The following is a 19059-nucleotide window of genomic DNA, read 5'->3' as shown; positions in this document are numbered from 1 at the left end:
AAAAAAAATTTTTTTTTTAAAGAGACAAGTTCTGAAAAGAATTAGCCAGTTAGGAAGAGTGAAAATAAAAATACCAGAAATTCCAGGAATTTCCAGGTGAGCAGCTAACACATTAGGTCATACCTGCATCTCGCAAAAGATAAGACTAAAGGCATTTTTAATGCAAAAAACTCAGTTAATGGGATACCTGGGGGGCTCAGGGGGTTAAGCCTCTGCCTTCGGCTAAGGTCATGATCTCAGGGTCCTGGGATTGAGAACTGCATTGGGCTCTCTGCTCAGCGGGGAGCCTGCTTTTCCCTCTCTCTCTGTCTGCCTCTCTGCCTACTTGTGATCTCTGCCTGTCAAATAAATAAAATCTTAAAGAAAAAACAAACTCATTTGAAACTCCTCTGATGGGGTGCCTGGGTGGCTCAGTGGGTTAAGGCACTGCCTTCGGCTCAGGTCATGATCCTGGAGTCCTGGGATCGAGCTCCCAGCTCTGCGGGGAGTCTGCTTCCCCCTCTGAGCTTCTCCCCTCTCATGCTCTCTCTCTCCCAAGTAAATAGGTAAAATCTTTTAAGAAACAACAAAAAACCTCCTCTGGCAATTTCAGATTAAGGTCCCTCATAAATATAGATGTGCTTGCTTCATTTTCCTGTTTGGGTTAGCTTGTTGGGGGTACAAGATATTCCTTCATGTATCTGCTGTCACAGTGGCAAGTGCCATTGGTACAGGATGCAGGGTGTGTCTCAGAGAGGCGTAAATGCTGACTGTTCCTCCTCGGTCTCCACTGTGGAGGCTGGATGAGTGTGAACACCTGCCTGAATAAGTGTATTGGACCTGAAACTGGGATTATCTCTATAGGTTTACATCCAAATTACTAGGTGTTAAGAATCTCCCTCCCTCCAAAAAGTGTATATTGACCTAACCTCCAGTACCTCAGAATATGGCTATATTTGGAAACAGTGTTTGCAGATGGAGTTAGTTTAAGATGAAGTCCTACAGGTGTAGAGTGTGCCTGTACTCCAGTGAGTGTACTCAGAAAGGGGGCATGTGAAGACACAGGCACGTGGGGGAAAATTCATCGTCACGGAGACTGGAGGTATGCAGCTGCAAGCTAAGGAATGACAGAAATTGCCAGCAAATCACTAGAAGCTAGAAAGAGACAGGGAGGGATTCCCCAACAGGTTGGTTGGTTGGTTTTTTGTTTTGTTTTGTTTTTTTAAGATTTTATTTATTTATTTGACAGAGACACAGTGAGAGAGGGAACACAAGCAGGAGGAGCAGGAGAGGGAGGAGGCTTCCCACTGAGCAGGCAGCCCGACACAGGGCTCCATCCCAGAACCCTGGGATCATGGTAACGACTGAGCCAGCCCAAAACCCCTCCCCAAAAGGGTTTAGAGGGAGTATGGCCCTGATGACACCTTGATTTTAGACTAACCTCCAGATGAGAGACAATAAATTTCTGTTGTATTGAGCCACTCAGTTTATACTAGTTTGTTATGGCAGCGGCCGGAAGCTGATAAACTAGGCCACATAAGAGAAAGCAGTGGGTAGCACATCTGACCATAGGTCTAAGCCACATTACCCATTTGAGCAATACCACCACCAAAGGTTTTCAATTCTTTGAAAATAGCAGCTGCTTCCAGTTTCTCAGAACTCAGGGACAGAAGACGTGATTACTCATCACTCTTAAATCTCAGTATGTTTTAGAGATTTTTAAGTAAGCTCTATACCCAGTGTGGGACTCACACTCAAAACCCCAAGACCAAGAGTCACATGCTCACAGCGCCTGGGTACCTCAATTGGTTAAGCATCTGCCTTCAGCTCAGGTCATGATCCAAGAGTCCTGGAATTGACCCCCATATTGGGCTCTCTGCTTATTGGGGAGCCTGCTTCTCCTCTCTCTCTGCTGCTCCCCCCTGCACATGCTCTCTCAAATAAATAAAATGTTTTTAAAAAGTCACATATTCCAGGGGCGCCTGGGTGGCTCAGTGGGTTAAGCCTCTGCCTTTGGCTTAGGTCATGATCTCAGGGTCCTGGGATTGAGCCCCTCATGGGGCTCTCTGCTCAGCAGGGAGCCTGCTTCCCCCTCTCTCTCTGACTACTTGTGATCTGTCAATAAATAAATAAAATCTTTAAAAAAAAAAGTCACAGGGATGCCTGGGTGGCTCAGTTGGTTAAGCAGCTGCCTTCAGCTCGGGTTATGATCCCAGCGTCCTGGGATCGAGTCCCACATCTGGCTCCTTGCTTGGCGGGGAGCCTGCTTCTTCCTCTGCCTCTGCCTGCCACTCTGTCTGCCTGTGCTCACTCTCGCTCCTCTCTCTCTGACAAATAAATAAATAAAATATTTTTAAAAAAAAAAGTCACATATGCCACTGACTGAGCCAGCCAGGCACCCCAAATCTCACTATTTTTAATGGATTTATTTTTTTCTGAGTGACAACAAGAAGGTAATTTGTTTAAAAAAAATTTATTATTCCAAAGGGCTGAAACTACTACCAGATCCACTTACATATACCAGTAAAAAGTTTTTTTTAAAAAAGTCTTAATCTTAGGTCTAATTACTTCCCTTGCAATTTATATAATACAAAAGGATTTACAATGTTGGCATTTCATGATGGATACTACACATTACAGACAAACAAGAATTTTGTGGTATACAACTTCCTTTCATGATCTTACTAAACATGAAATTACTACATACATGTACTACAAAAACAGACGCAAGGCAAAGCTAATACATTCATCTTGGATCATTCTTAATTTAGTGCTTTGACTATCCAATATATTCAAACATGAGGCAAAGTGTCCTTTGGCATACCAAAGTTATTTGCTTTTCCTGACTACTTCATGTATTTTCTATAAATAAATGGCAATGTGACAGGAATGAAATTTTTGTTCTAAAGGTTATATGTAAGCAACCTTTCCTAGCACCATTACACCACACTAATTCTTCTTAATAAGTGTAATTTGATGCACATTAAGTTTAGACTTCATGCCAGAGGCATTCCCCATCACAAGTCTTCAGTGTCTATTTTCTTTGGTATGAAAGCTCATTTGTTTGCAAAGTGTTCCAGGATCTGCAACATTTGTGAGGTCTTTCTTTTTCCCTATCAGAGGATGACCCATCAAAAACATTTGTTGCACTCAGGTTTCATTTCTGTGTCCACCTGGGAGGACAGGTGGGAACCTGTCAAGAAAAGATTTTGACTTTTCACCTCATTCATATGCCTTTCCTCAAAGAAATGGGGCTACATTGGTGGTAGGTAATTTTCTTATATTCACTGCATTTAAAGATCTCTCTCCTGAGTAAGTTTTCTTAAACTGACACTGACCAAATGTATCCTAACTTTCATTCATAGGGTGTGTCTTGAGTGATTTCTCTTGCCTTCAGTGAGATCTGACATCTCACTAAAGTCTTTCCAGTGGTCACCGTGTTCCTGAGATTTCTTTCCGGTATGAATTTCCTCATGTGAAGTGAGAAAGAACTTGACAGAGAATGTTTTCCCACACTCATTACACTGATAAGGTTTCTGTCCTGTGTGACTTCTCTGATGGACACTGAGATATGATTTCTCAAAAAAGGCTTTTCCACACTGAGTGCAGTGATACGGTTTCTCTCCTGTGTGGCGTCTCTGATGCCTAATGAGCTGGGACTTCTGGTTGAAGATCTGACCACATGGAACACATCCATAGGGTTTCTCTCCAGTATGGCACCGCTGATGGATAATAAGATGGCTTTTTTGGCGGAAAGCTTTTCCACATTCCTTGCATCCATGGGGTTTCTCTCCTGTATGAATCAACTGATGTCGACTAAGCATGGCCATACTGCTAAAGGCTTTTTGGCATTCGGGACACACAAAAGGTTTCTCTCCTGTGTGTGTTCTCTGATGGACAATGAGCATTGCCTTTCGTATGAAAGCTTTTCCACATTCACTGCATTCATAGGGTTTCTCTCCTGTATGAGTTCGCTGATGGACAATGAGATGTGACTTGTCTATAAAAGCTTTTCCACATTCACTGCATTCGTAAGGCTTCTCTCCTGTATGAATTCTCTGATGTGTTACGAGGGATGACTTTTTATTAAAGGCCTTCCCACATTCCTTGCATTTGTAAGGCTTCTCTCCTGTGTGAGTTCTTCGATGAACAATAAGCTGTGAATTGTCTATAAAAGCTTTTCCACACTCGCTGCATTCATAAGGCTTCTCTCCCGTATGGATTCGCTGATGTGTTATGAAGTGTGACTTTTTATTGAAGGCTTTCCCACATTCCTTGCATTCGTAAGGTTTTCTTCCTGTATGATTTCTCTGATGTGCAATAAGCTGCGATGTGTGTACAAAAGCTTTTCCACACTCACTGCATTCATAAGGTTTCTCTCCTCTATGAATTCTCTGATGTGTCAGGAGATGCGAGTTTTTATTGAAGGCTTTCCCACATTCCTTGCATTCGTACAATTTTTCTCCTGTATGAGATCGCTGGTGAACGGCAAGCTGAGACTTGCTACAGAAGGTCTTCTCACATTCTCTACATCCATAGGGTCTATCTCCTGTATGAGTTCTTTGGTGAATAATGAGGTTTGACTTCTGCATAAAACCTTTCCCACAATCAGTACACTCAAAAGGTTTCTCTCCTGTATGAGTTCTGTAATGCAATCTGAGCTTTGTCTTCTCCCTGTAAGCTTTTCCACACTCTTTGCACTCATAGGGTTTCTCTCCTGTATGAGTCCTGTGGTGGAGAATGAGATGATACTTTGTTCTGAAAGATTTCGGACACTCAGTACAGCCGTATGGTTTCTCTCCTGTATGAGTTCTCTGGTGTAGAGTGAGATGACATTTTGTACTGAAAGCTTTCTGACATTCAGGGCATCTGTATGGCTTCTCTCCTGTATGAGTTCTCTGGTGTATTATGAGCTTTGACTTATACCTGAAGGATTTTGGACACTCACTACATTCATAAGGTTTCCGTTCTACGTGAATTCTGTGATGTCTTTTAAGACTTTTTGCCATGCTGAACGTCTTCACAAAGAAATTATGTTCGCTGTACTGGGCCTGAGTATGGCAGGTTTCATGCAGAGTATGGAAAAATGGTTTCTCATGGCTGTTTAATTCATCACAATTCATTTCTGCATAGTTTTTGCTCTGAAATTTCGAATCTGACTTTTGTTCCAGATGTATTCCTCTTGAGAAACACTGACGTGGTCTTTCTACAAAAGGAACAAAATTTTTACTCAGAGAAAATATTTCTCCCAATGCATTATTTTCATTATTTCCCTCCACAGATTCATCTTTCTCAATATTTTCCTGATACCAACCCTAAACTTGCCACATTACTTCTAGGGGGAAAAAAAAAAATCAGTGAATCCTACCATTATGAAATGGAGGGGAATGGAAACTCAAGTCAATATCCAAAGAGAAGGGAGAAAGTGATACAGCAGGTGTACAATATAAGTCAAAGGTATTCAATAAAAGAAATAGATAATAAGTAATGAACTGAAGACGTGATGTCCTCAAACTGTGGAGGCAATCTATGAATATCTGAAAGCATAATAGAAGAGCTATGCAAATATGGATAAGATGTGGGGAAGGCAGGTTGTGTCTAATGAGCTGCAAAAGAACTAAGCCAAAAGGGAAAGACCAAATGAAACAGGCCAAGATCTGACCCAGAGTAGTAAAAGGAGGTACATCTTCTGCGAGGTGGCTAGCCAATGAGTCATATATGGTGAGAGAAGGGAACACCATTCACACTGATGACCTCTTTTCACTTGCTCTAAGTCAACTCTTAAGATTCAGAGACTATGAGCAAAAATGTTAAAATAACAAGGGTCCCAACATACCAATGATCAACTGTCACTTGGCTCCCACTAATTCACACTGCAATGATGTACTCACCGGGACTAGACGAACTTGGGAATTCTCTCTCTAGCACTCCTTGTTCTTTCTCCAAGTGGACCATTGCTTCTGATCTAGTAACTTGATAACCTGTCGAGAAGTAATCCCAGAGAACTGAGCAGTATTAGGGCCTATGATGAAAAATTCTGTTTCAGGGAATAGAGAGTAAATCTCAGCAAAACAGAAGCTTTCATTCAGAAAATGAATGTAAGTACCATCACTGGACATAAAGAAAATAAGTTCCATCACCTATATAACTTCAAAATCAATAAGGATATCAGGGTACCCATAAATTGTGTCAATTTATGGAAAAAAAATTGTTATCAATGGGGGAAAAAAAACCAGGCAATTAATGGACTCATGGTGAGAAAGTTGTCTTTACCCAATGACATTAGGTTGCTAAAATTTTCCAACATCACATCCCGGTAGAGGTTCCTCTGAACAGTATCTAGCAGCTGCCATTCTTCCCAGGTGAAATCCACAGCCACATCACTGAATGACAACAAGCCCTGTAATAACATAATCCTCTTTAATCTGGAGTTAATATAATAGAATAAATTATAGAAGATATACAGGATATTATTCTGATTATTTTTACTATAGAAATTTAAACAGGGGTGCCTGGGTGGCTCAGTTGATTGGGCAACTGCCTTCGGCTCAGGTCATGATCCCAGAGTCCCAGAATCGGGTCCCACATTGGACTCCCAGCTCCTAGGGGAGTCTCTTTCTCCCTCTGACCTTTTCCCCTCTCATGATCTCTCTCACTCTCTCTCAGATGGATAAATAAAAACTTTTTTTAAAAAAAGAAATTTATAGGGGCGCCTGGCTGGCTCAGTGGGTTAAAGCCTCTGCCTTTGGCTTGGGTCGTGATCTTGGGGTCCTGGGATCAAGTCCCGCGTTGGGCTCTCTGCTCGGTGGGGAGCCTGCTTCCCTTCCTCTTTCTCTGCCTACTTGTGATCTCTGTCTGTCAAATAAATAAATAAAAATTAAAAAAAAAAAGAAATCTATAAACAAGTATTTCTCTATATCTAGTTTTGATTTACACTTAGTGTGCTAATAAATCCATTGAAATAATCCTTTCTGAATTTTTTTTAAAAGATTTATCTATTTATTTGAGAGAGAGAACAGGGGCAGGGGCAAAGGGAGAGAGAGGATCTCAAGCAGACTAGCTACTTAGTGCAGAGTCCGAAAGGCTTGATCTTGCAACCCTGGGATCATGACCTGAGCTGAAATCAAGAATTGGATGCTTAGGGCGCCTGGGTGGCTCAGTGGGTTGGGCCGCTGCCTTCGGCTCAGGTCATGATCTCAGGGTCCTGGGATCGAGTCCCGCATCGGGCTCTCTGCTCAGCAGGGAGCCCGCTTCCCTCTCTCTCTCTCTCTCTGCCTGCCTCTCCGACTACTTGTGATTTCTCTCTGTCAAATAAATAAATAAAATCTTAAAAAAAAAAAAAAAAATGTTAAAAAAAAAAAATAAATAAAAAAAGAATTGGATGCTTAACCGACTGAGCCACGCAGGTGCTCTTCCTTTCTGAATTCTTCATGCACTTCTTCACTCATTCATTCACCCAATGTAAAATGTTGTTAAAAGTTTACCTAAAAAGCATCTACAACCCACCTTAGGAGCATTTAATGTTATTTTTGTTTTTTGTTTTTTTAAGATTTTATTTATATATTTGAGAGAGAGAGCATGAACTATGGGAGGGATAGAGGGAAAAGCAGACTCCCCGCTGAGCAGGGAGCCCCGACTTGGGTCTCGATCCCAGGACCCCAAGATCGTGACCCGAGTCGAAGTCAGCTGCTTAACCAGTTGAGTCACCCAGGTGCCCCTGGAGCATTTAATGTTACCCACTATACGCTGCAGTAAAAAAGGAAATAAAGCACAATCCTGACACTTGCAGAGTAGCAAGTACTCTCTTTTACAGAGTTCCTATACAGCAAGACAGTCTGGTTTAACAAGGCTTACAACGGAAGTACACTCGAGTTAAAATATGGGCACAAGTAGGTGAAGAACGAATAGTTCTGAGGAAGAGGTCAAGCTAGAAGAGGTGCATGGTTACTGGTGTGCTCCATGGGAAGACACGGGAGCTGTGGCTCTTCCAGAGGAAGCATGTGTTAAAAGTGTTAAATACCATGGTGGGTTCCAGGAACTGCAAGAAGTTCAATGAGACAGGGGCGCCTGGGTGGCTCAGTGGGTTAAGCAGCTGCCTTCGGCTCAGGTCATGATCTCAGGGTCCTGGGATCGAGGCCCGCATCGGGCTCTCTGCTCAGCAGGGAGCCTGCTTCCTTCCCTTCCTCTCTCTCTGCCTGCCTCTCTGCCTACTTGTGATCTCTCGCTGTCAAATAAATAAATAAAATCTTTAAAAAAAAAAAAAAAGTTCAATGAGACAGAAGAAACCAAAGAGAACCGATGCCCAGGATACAAGCAGCAACAGACTGGAGCAAGCGTATACATTTCCTGCACACACTTGGTAGACACTGCAGTGGTTTTCTTTTTCTTTCTTTCTTTCTTTTTTTTTTTTTTTTTAAAGATTTTATTTATTTGATAGAGATCACAGGTAGGCAGGGGGCGGGGGAGGAGGGAAGCAGGCTCCCTGCTGAGCAGACAGCCCAATTCAGGGCTCCATCCCAGGACCCTGAGATCATGACCTAAGACGAAGGCAGAGGCTTAACCCACTGAGCCCCCCAGGTGCCCCTGCAGTGTTTTTCATATACAAAAGTATGTTATGCTCAGAACTGCCTTTTAGAAGTTAACTTTGCTATGTATTAAATCATGGTACTCACAAAAGCAAAAACAGAACTCTTACTGTGTGCTGTATATTGTTATAAATATGTTATGAACATGTTACATATGTTCATGCAATGATGTACACCATGACCCTTGGGTAAAAATTAATCTTATCTTCTCTTTGTAGATAAGAAGAGATTTGTAATGTTTTCTAGCTATGCCTTTTGTATCTCCCACATTTCCTTGGGAAGATGACCATTTACTGGGTCCACAGTCTGGAGAAAAACTGAAGAGGAAGACCCATCAAAGACACTTCTTCATCTTTAATCTCTGGGAAATATTTACTCAGAAAGTTCATGTGCTTCCTGCTTATATACAAAGTAATCTTAAATATGTTTTTATTCTTCTGTGGTTTCCAATATTACCACAAAAATGTCTGCAACTCAGCTCTGGATCCTGCCACTTCTTGTTCGCACCTTGCAAAAGGTGACATACAGATAAGATAGAACTCCCTCCCTGATTGGCTACTCCAGGTCATTATTCTATCTCCCAGTCTAAGCACATCTCTGCCAGCTGCAAGAGATCTATATATATCATTCCCTTTGATTGTATACATTTTTAAAATTGTTAACTGTAGTTGTCACAAGATGTTACATTAGTTTCAGGAGTACAATAGTGATCCAACATGTCTATGGTTATGCTATGCTTACCACAAGTGTAGCTATCATCTGTCACAGAGACACTATTACAATATCATTGATTATACTTCCTATGCTATATTTTTTATTCCCATGAATTATTTATTCCATAATTGGAAGCCTGTATCTTCCCTCCCCTTCACCCATTTTGCCTATCCCTCTCCACTCCACCTTACCAACTCTGGCAACCATCAGATTGTACACATTTTTACAAACTTCTAGAAATCTGGGAAATAAACAGCTAACCTGAGACTTGGTCATTTTCAGTATTCAGGTGTCTCATCAAAGGTATCCTCGGCAAGAATGAGTTTCTAGACTTGAGATCTACATTTCTTCCTTTATAGGAAGTGCATCATTCTAGGAAGCCGGCATCTATGGATTCAAGGAAAGATTTGTTTGGTGTGGAAATTATAATAAAAGCAGGTTCCTATACATGCAAAGAATTGCTTTAGGCATCTTCTTTTCTCACTTAACCCTCACAATCCTAGGCGGTAGACTATAATTATTCTATTTTAGAGAAAACCAAGAAAGGATAGGTCAAGCACCTAGCTAAAAGCCACACAGTAACTCTTGGACCAAGGATTAAAACACAAACCCTCAGAACTGATAGAACCTATGATTCCAGGGAAAATTACCGAATTATGAATTATCCTTTCATCTTAACCTATTAAAAAAAAAATGGGAGTCTGCTTCCCTCTCTCTCTCTCTCTGCCTGCCTCTCCATCTACTTGTGATTTCTCTCTGTCAAATAAATAAATAAAATCTTTAAAAAAAAAAAAAATGGAAACGTGCTTAAAACAACTGTTGTCTCACCCAGAAGTCAGAGAAGAAGGGAAACAAGGCTAGAGACCTTTGGGCACCACAGCTCACTACCTGGAGACTTTCTAGGCCACAGCACGGGGAGAAGGAACCTGAAGAGTCTAGCAGCGTTGCTGAGTTAATGATACAGAATTCAAAATCTGAGGAAGCAAAGATGACTAACACTTGCCAGGCAGTATACCAGTGAAGAGAGGGAAAACTCACTCTACAGAGGATGAGGGCTCCTTTGAGTCTCTGGCTCAGCACTAATGAACTGTGAGGGAATTACCAAGGCCACTGGCAAGAAGCAGGTGAAACAATTCCTGGTGCTCACACAAGATCAGGAATAGCTGGCATTCCCACTAGCCTGGGTGGAAAAACCTTTCGATATGCCTGATCTTACACTATGCAGAGGTCTCAGGAGAGTATCACCTCAGAAATGGGGACAAAACAATCCTAGACAAAAAACTCTTTTGGCACCACCTAACGTAGCTTAAAAGAAAGCCTCTGAAGAATCAAACTGTTTCAAAGTAACGTGGTTACATCCCAGAACCAACCTCAAAAGTAGTTAAAGGAATAAAAGGAAATCCCGCAGGCAGCCAGGTGAAACTGACAATATCTGACATCCAATCAAAAATTACCAGACAACGCCTGGGTGGCTCAGTTGGTTGGACGACTGCCTTCGGCTCGGGTCATGATCCCGGAGTCCCGGGATCGAGTCCCACATCGGGCTCCCAGCTCTATGGGGAGTCTGCTTCGCTCTCTGACCTTCTCCTCGCTCATGCTCTCTCTCATGGTCTCTCTCTCAAATAAATAAATAAAATCTTAAAAAAAAAAAAAAATTACCAGACAAACAGAGAACCAAGGAAATATGACCCATAGCTGGGGAAAAAAAATCAAGTTAGAGAAACAGACAAAAATGGCCAAAAGGAGAGACCTGGTGGACCAGTACACCAAAAATGCTATAATATATACTTCATATATTCAACAAATTAGAAGCAAGAATGAGCATGAAAAAAATAATAAAATGTTTAACAAATGCTACTGAAACAATAGGATATTCGTGTTTACCTCATGCCAAAATTAACCAGTAAAGATTTAAGAAGTGAATCTGTTGGGATGCCTGGTGGGCTCAGTCAGTAGAGAACATGATTGTTGATTTTGGCGTTGTGAGTTCAAGCCCCATGTTGGATGCAGAGATCACTTAAAAAAAGAAACAGTGAAACTTCTCGAAGAAAGCACAGAAAAACTTTAAGTGACCTTGGATTAGGTGAAGATTTCTTGAACAGGGCACAAAACGTACAGTAGAAGAAAAAAACTGATAGACATCTCAGGACCAAAAATTTTGATATTCAAAAGACACTTGTAAAATGGATCAAGGTGGGGCGCCTGGGTGGCTCAGTGGGTTAAGGCACTGCCTTCAGCTCAGGTCATGATCTCAGGGTCCTGGGATCAAGTCCCACATCAGGTTCTCTGCTCAGCAGGGAGCCTGTTTCCCTCTCTCTCTCTCTGCCTGCCTCTCCATCTACTTGTGATTTCTCTCTGTCAAATAAATAAATAAAATCTTTTAAAAAAATAAACAAATAAAATGGATCAAGGGGTGCCTGGGTGGCTCAGTGGGTTAAAGCCTCTGCCTTCGGTTCAGGTCATGATCTCAGGGTCCTGGGATGGAGCCCCACATCGGGCTCTCTGCTCAGTTGGGAGCCTGCTTCCTCTCTCTCTCTGCCTGCCTCTCCGCCTACTTGTGATCTCTGTCAAATAAATAAATAAAATCTTAAAAAAAAAGAAGGATCAAGCTAGAGGCTAGAGTAAAATATTACAAAATGCATACCTGACTAAGAGACTTCTATCTAAAAAATACAAAGAACTTTTACAACTTCACAAAAGAGACAATTTAGTAAAAAAGAAACAAGATATTTAAACAGGTACTTTCCCCCCCCCAAAAAGTAGAGAGGTGGCTAATGAACACACAAAAGTCTGCAAATTAAAACCTAAATAAAAGCAAATTAAAACCTAAATAAAATATTCCTACAGACCTGTTACAATGGCGATAATTTTATTTATTTATCTATCTACCTATCAATCAGCTCTAGGCCCAATTTGGGACTCGAACTCACAACCCTGAGATCAGGAGTCATGTGCTCTACCAACTGAGCCAGCCATGTGCTCTACCAACTGAGCCAGCCATGTGCTCCAGAATGGCTATAATTTAAAAGACTGAAAATACTAAGTACTGACTAGGATGTGAAAAAAAAGAATTCTCTTCCCCTGCTGGTAAAAATACAATATGGTACAGCCACTTCGACTTGTACATGAATGCATACTGCAGCTTTATTCAGGATATTCAAAACCAGGGCACCTGGGTGATTCAGTCGTTAAGTCACTGCCTTCGGTTTAGGTCATGATCCCAGGGTCCTGGGATGGAGCCCCACATCAGGCTCTCTGCTTGGCAGGAAGCCTGCTTCTCCCTCTCCCACTTCCCCTGCTTGTGTTCCCTCTCTCCTTATGTCTCCTTCTGTCAAATAAATAAATAAAATCTTTAAAATATATATATATCTAAAACCGACCCCCCAAATCCAAAACATCCATCAAGCGGAGAATGAACATATTGCGACATATCTGTGCCACCAATTAGTACTCAGCAGCAGAGAGGAATAAACTTATGATAAATGGAAAATCATGGATGAAGATGAAAAGCATTATTTTAAGCAAAAGAAGCCAAATACCAGTGACTGACAGAGTAGGCAGCTAGCTGGGTATGAGCAGGGAACAAGTGATTTCTGACTGCAAACGGGCAGAGGCCAACCTCCAAACCCCTGGGGAAGACCCCAGAGGATATGCCTGCGCTCTTCCGCATGACTGCCCTAGAGTATCTCGGAGCCTTACTATAATACATTTACATTGTGGTTTTAACCCCCTCCCCAGAGAATGGCTGCCCTGACAGTTCTGACAAGGACTTTGGCCATATAAGGCCAAAATCTCCCAGTAGGTGGAGTCCCTACCTTAGAAGGTGGAGTACATTGTGGTACATTGTACTCCACTCCAGAAGGTGGAGTACATTGTGGTTTTAACCCCCTCCCCAGAGAATGGCTGCCATGACAGTTCTGACAAGGATTTTGGCCATATAAGGCCAAAATCTCCCAGTAGGTGGAGTCCCTTAGACAACTGGCTGCACCCACAGTCAGACTGCCCTACCTATGACCCATAACCTATCCAAACACAAAAAGAAAAAACAACCCTGACCCAGGGTGCAGCTGCTGCCTCTGGGCCTGCTCACTCTCCCATCTCAAGAATGTACTTTTGTGCAAAAAAAAAAAAGAAATGTACTTTTGCTTAAACTGCTATGAAACCTTTGATAGCTTAAGAGTTTGGCTCTGAATTCTTTCTTGGCAGAACTCAAGAACCGAGGCCAGGGAATAGGACTCCCGCTATAAAAAGCCTAAAAAAAAATACTGAGAAACCATATGCAGGGATATATAAGAATACAAAGAAAGCCAAATGTAGGAAGAATCCTACTCTGCACAGTTGACTTTATTCCAAGGATGCAAGGATAGTTTAGTAATAACTATTTCATTAGCTCAGAAGATAATGAAAAGACATGTGAGAAAAAGCCATGGCCACCAACAATTCAAAGATTTATTTATTTGAGAGGTGGGAGGCAGGTAGAGGAAGAGGAGGAAAGTCCTTGAACAGAATTCCTGCTAAATGCAGAGCCAAATATGGGGCTCAATCCCAGGATCCTGAGATCATGACCTGAGCCAAAATCAAAAGTATACAGCTCAGGGCGCCTGGGTGGCTCAGTGGCTTGGGCTGCTGCCTTCGGCTCAGGTCATGATCTCAGGGTCCTGGGATCGAGTCCCGCATCAGGCTCTCTGCTCAGCAGGAAGCCTGCTTCCCTCTCTCTCTCTCTGCCTGCCTCTCCATCTACTTGTGATTTCTCTCTGTCAAATAAATAAATAAAATCTTTAAAAAAAAAAAAAGTATACAGCTCAAATGACTGAGCCACCCAGGTGCGCCACCACTGGCAATTAAAAAATATATATATTACTAAACTAAAAATACACAAGGAAGAGTACCTAAAAATAATCCATGGCATTTCTTGCAACTTAGGGACAGGAATAATCTCTCTCTGAAGTAAAAAATGTACCAGATAAAAACCTGAGCAATGAATGGGAAAAATAAATTAAAAGAAAAACAAAATTGTCATTATGCAACTGCTTTAATTCAATATAAACAATAATTCCAATTTCATATTCAAACAAACAAGATTTAAAAGGGGAGAAAAGCCAGTATTTACAAGGTACCTGGGAGAAACTGTAAGATAGAAGTCTTATTATATCAAAAAGAGAAGCACCAGGGTTGCTCAGTGGGTTAAGTGCCCGACTCTTGATTTTGGCTCTATTCATGCTCTCAGGGTCATGAGATGGGAACCCTAGTAAGGTTCTGTGATCAGAGGCGAGTCTGCTTCTTCCTCTCCTTCTCCCTCTGCCTTCCCCCCAACTCATCTGCTCTGACATGTGCTCAAGTAAATAAATAAAAATTTTTTAAATAAATAATTTAAAAAACATATTATTATAGCAAAACGATATCCAGCCAATCCAGTCATAACCAGTCAAATGGAGAGAGACAACAGTGTAAGTGAGGTTTGGGATCCTCCCAAACCAGAAGCTTCCATCGTCCTATCCTTTTAGAGTCAGGACACATTACTCTTTTGTTTTTTTAAGATTTTATTTATTTGAAAGACAGAGATCACACATAGGCAGAGAGGCAGGCAGAGAGACAGGAAGGGAAGCAGGCTCCCTGCTGAGCAGAAAGCCCAGTGCAGTGCTCGATCCCAGGTACCTAGGACCATGACTTGAGCCGAAGGCAGAGGCCCCAACCCACTGAGCCACCCCGGTGCCCCAGGACACATTACTCATTTATTTATTTATTTATTTTTTAAAAGATTTTATTTATTTATTTGACAGACAGAGATCACAAGTAGGCAGAGAGGCAGGCAGAGAGAGAGGAGGAAGCAGGCTCCTGCTGAGCCCGATGTGGGGCTCGATCCCAGGACCCTGGGATCATGACCTGAGCCGAAAGCAGAGGCTTTAACCCACTGAGCCACCCAGGCACCCCCACATTACTCATTTAACATATCTATAAGTGACAATATGTAAGGTACTGCCAACACAGAAGTTCACCTGAGAGTCAGTGTCTATAGTTTTTATTAAGTAAGCATAACTGACCTAATCACTGGCCATGTGACTCAACCTCCAGCACCCTTACTATCTCAGAGGTTGGGCTAGTATCACCAGGCTCAAAGCCCCAACCCTCTGTTCACATGGTCAGTCTTTCTGGCATATGACATAAAACAGCCCCATCCTGAGTCACCTCACTGTCCTAACTATCTACAGACCCACCATGAATAACAAAGACTCCTGTCACTCAGGACATTCCAACAATTTAGAGGTCACTTCCTAGAAGTGGGGGACAGAGACCAGCCAGACTGTTTATTACAAAATAACTAGCAAAAGATACATATTCCAAATATGTCAGGTAAAGACAAACTTTTCAGTTTTATTTAAAGTTGGCCCATCTAATATATAAAGATGGTCAATCACTATGTTATACACCTGAAACTAATGGAACATTGTATATCAACTATACTAAATTAAAATAAATAAAAGAAGAAAATTGGCCAATGAACATATAAAAAGATGATCAACCCTGTTAGTAATGAGAACAGTGCATATGGAGACCACAACGAGATGATGTTTATACCCCCAAAATGGTCAAAAAGCAATAATGAAAATACTAAGTTGGAAAGCTTATGCACCAACAGGCACTTTTATACACTGCTGATGATAGAGTTCTGTACCGTGTTACAAAAGCAATTTGGTTTTTCCTTCTAGATAAAAATTCGTCTACTTTGTGCCAGAAATTATACTTCTAAGTATATAGCCTAGACTAGACAAATTCTCACAACAACTAAGAGACATACAAGGTTTTTCAGAACTTCCCTACTTTTAACAGCCAAAACCCAGAAAAAATACAAATGTCCAACAGCAGGAGAATAGATGCATGAACTACACTGTATTTATGCAATGAAATTCATATTAATGCACCAAGCCTACATGCAAGACAGATGAATCACAGACTGGTACTGAATCAAGAAAACCAGGCCTCAGAATACCACATTATAATATAACATCCTCATTATAAAACTTACAAACTCAAAAAACTAAAATGTGTATTCTTACTACCGTTAAGAGTATATCCATATACATGTGATAAAATTATACAAGTCCAGGGAATAATACATTCTAATCTGTGCCTAGTAGTTCCAAGGTTTGGGCAGGTTAGAAGGAGAGACCAGGAAGATGGAACAAGGATGGAGACTTTTCCAGTTTCAAATAATCAAATATGATCTTGATTAAAGAAAAGGTGAGGCTAGTCCCTTTTTTCTAAATCGGGCTATCATATTAGAAAAGAATGAAAGGAGGGGCGCCTGGGTGGCTCAGTGGGTTAAGCCGCTGCCTTCGGCTCAGGTCATGATCTCAGGGTCCTGGGATCGAGTCCCACATCGGGCTCTCTGCTCAGCAGGGAGCCTGCTTCCTCCTCTCTCTCTCTGCCTGCCTCTCTGCCTACTTGTAATCTCTCTGTCAAATAAATAAATAAAATCTTTAAAAAAAAAAAAAAAAAAAAGAATGAAAGGATGATTAACCCACTGTTGCTAAAGATGTCGAAAAACCTGGCACAGTGTGTGGATGCATTAGATAATGGAACATTATTGGGGAGTGTGGTAAAATTAAACCACAGGCCTCTGAAATGCACATTTAATCCAGCCTACTCTTACCCATTAAAAAAGGAAAAGTATCCATTAAATATAATTCACTTTAAAAAAATACATTTTAAAACATTACAGATAGTTTAAGGTGATTATCTGCTTTTATTGATGATAAGTATATAATGATACTGTAATAAAAAATGACAAGAACATTTAATATGAAACATAAATACACATAGTTAAATATATATGTATGTATATGTTCACATATATATGTGTATTATATATATATGTAATTTTAAAAATTAACAAAATTGTTTGAAACATTAAAAACTCCCATTAAGGAAGTATACGTTTAAATGCTATCTTTTGTCAGGTACCTACCTGTTATGGAATTAATATTTATGTCCTCCAGCGGTGCCTAGCTAGTTCAGTCTGTAGAGGATGTGCCTCTTGATCTCAGAGTTGTTAGTTCAAGCCCCACTTCCGGCATGGAACCTACTTTAAAAAAAAAAAAAAAAATTGAAGCCCCCAAACTCATGTGATTTGGGAATAAGGTCTTTGGGAGGTAATTAGGTTTAGATGAGGTCATGAAGTTAGGACCCTCAGAAGTACCTCTGAGTTAAATAGCAATGTGTTTGAGTGGAAAAACTGAGAATTAAAGAACTTAGCACCTTACGGCAAATCATGTAGCAGAAAGGACATAGAAAGTTAGGACTAGCTTTGCCCAGTGGCAGCATCGTAGCCAACGAGGTTTATCTGAGGAGCGATTACTGCTAACCAAAAAAGCTAGGACTACCCTGATTTCATGCGCGTGCAAACGCACGTGTGCACTGGCTGAGACTTTCTAAGTGTTTATGGCACGGTTTTAACAACTCGTCGACCTATTCACGACGGGTGAACCGTTTTGCTATTCTTTCGACTTTCTGTACGTTTAAATTCAGCATAAAAAGCTGGAAAATAGGACACCCCGATATGCACACAAATGTCTCCCTGCGACTCCTCGCGTTCCAATCCCACCCACCTCTCCCACGAACACCCTGCGCTTCGCTCTCGCACCCATTCACAGCCCCCCAGACACCTATTTTCAGAGGGATCACGGATCCCTCGGATGCTCACACTCGGACCATAGGGACCTCAAATGACCCCCAATCCTTTCCTCACCGAACAGACCCCGATGGGCCCCTCGGTCAGTGGTTCTCCCAACGACTCTGTCTACTGCCTGGGGCGCGACCCGGAACCCACCTGTCGCTCTCAGTAGGAACTGTCTTTCGTCCTCAACATTTAATGCCAGCCCAAGCTTCCGCCAACAACCCCGTAGCCACCGGAAACTGCCATCCCCCACGAGTACCCCCACGACCCGCATCTCAAGTCGCGGAAGTCCCACAGCGCGGGACTCCGACAGCTTCTAGGAGAAACCGACCCTCGACCGCAAATCTGTGACCTCACGCAGTGAGAACCCAAGCTTCCGTATGCCCCTTCCGCTTCCTCTCATCAAGTTTGCGGACCGGAGTCTCGGAATCAGTGGCACTTTGGAGCGAACCATCGATGCACAGGGCCTCGTTCTGGCCCTGGTTAGAATTTCATCGCCGGGCAACGTCGCCGCTCCGATTTCGCCGCGTTGCGGTGGTAACGGCCATTGTGCACAGTGCGCCGCCATCTTGGGTCGTGCGCCGTACGGAGAGGGAGGAGGCCACCCTAGGCGACCGGAGCTGGCCGGCCAGACCAGAGAGGTGTAAATCCAGCCCATCCTTTCTCTTCTTTTCAAGACTTACCGTTTCCACCTAGGCAGCGGCTGTCACAGCCGTCGCGCATGCCTAGTAGGACTTAATCGCTCTCGCCTGGTCTTTGACCTTGAGCGGAGCGCTAAGCCAATCACAGCCCAGTGCTGAGCCGGAAATGCTTGCGTCCGCTCGGTCTCTTCGCCCTTTGGAAGCCGCTCGTAGGGCGCAGTCATATTGGGAAGGTCTGGATCCGTACAGAGAAGAGCGGACTTTGGGGCCGGGAACTGGGGGCGGCTAGGATGGTGGCAGCACACTTGAGAAAACGGGGATTAGGAGACTAGAAGTGGATCCGACGAGTAGAGGCGACATTAGGATGTGTGCTTTGTGACCGGAAACAGTTGTGGACCAACTGCGACCCACGGCAAAAGAGTACACCTTGTATCTCGTGTCCCAAGACAAACCGAGTACATTAAAG

At 42.3% G+C, this 19059-nt stretch overlaps 1 protein-coding gene across 1 annotated transcript; it reads right to left on the bottom strand.

Moving 5' to 3' along the window:
• Nucleotides 1–2436: 2436 nt before the first annotated feature.
• Nucleotides 2437–18701, bottom strand: LOC131817549 (zinc finger protein 260-like). Its single transcript, XM_059151040.1, has 6 exons — nt 18106–18701; nt 17245–17361; nt 9540–9665; nt 6253–6379; nt 5871–5960; nt 2437–5185 (listed from the first exon to the last, which is right to left on the bottom strand). Exons 3-6 carry the CDS (start codon nt 9552–9554, stop codon nt 3339–3341), a joined length of 2079 nt encoding a protein of 692 aa, XP_059007023.1. The 5' UTR covers nt 9555–9665; nt 17245–17361; nt 18106–18701; the 3' UTR covers nt 2437–3338.
• Between the last annotated feature and the right edge of the window lie 358 nt (nt 18702–19059).

The sequence above is a fragment of the Mustela lutreola genome, chromosome 16 (genome assembly GCF_030435805.1).
Source record: "Mustela lutreola isolate mMusLut2 chromosome 16, mMusLut2.pri, whole genome shotgun sequence".
NCBI lineage: Eukaryota > Metazoa > Chordata > Mammalia > Carnivora > Mustelidae > Mustela > Mustela lutreola.
This window is presented reverse-complemented; position numbering and strand designations above follow the sequence as displayed.

What these genes read in the sequence shown, in the direction of transcription:
- LOC131817549 (XM_059151040.1), bottom strand. An exon ending in TAGCAACCTAATGTCATTGG is followed by an intron (nt 5,961 to 6,252) that starts GTAAAGACAACT and finishes ACTTCTCGACAG; the next exon opens with GTTATCAAGTTACTAGATCA. An exon ending in CCCAAGTTCGTCTAGTCCCG is followed by an intron (nt 5,186 to 5,870) that starts GTGAGTACATCA and finishes TTCCTTTTGTAG; the next exon opens with AAAGACCACGTCAGTGTTTC.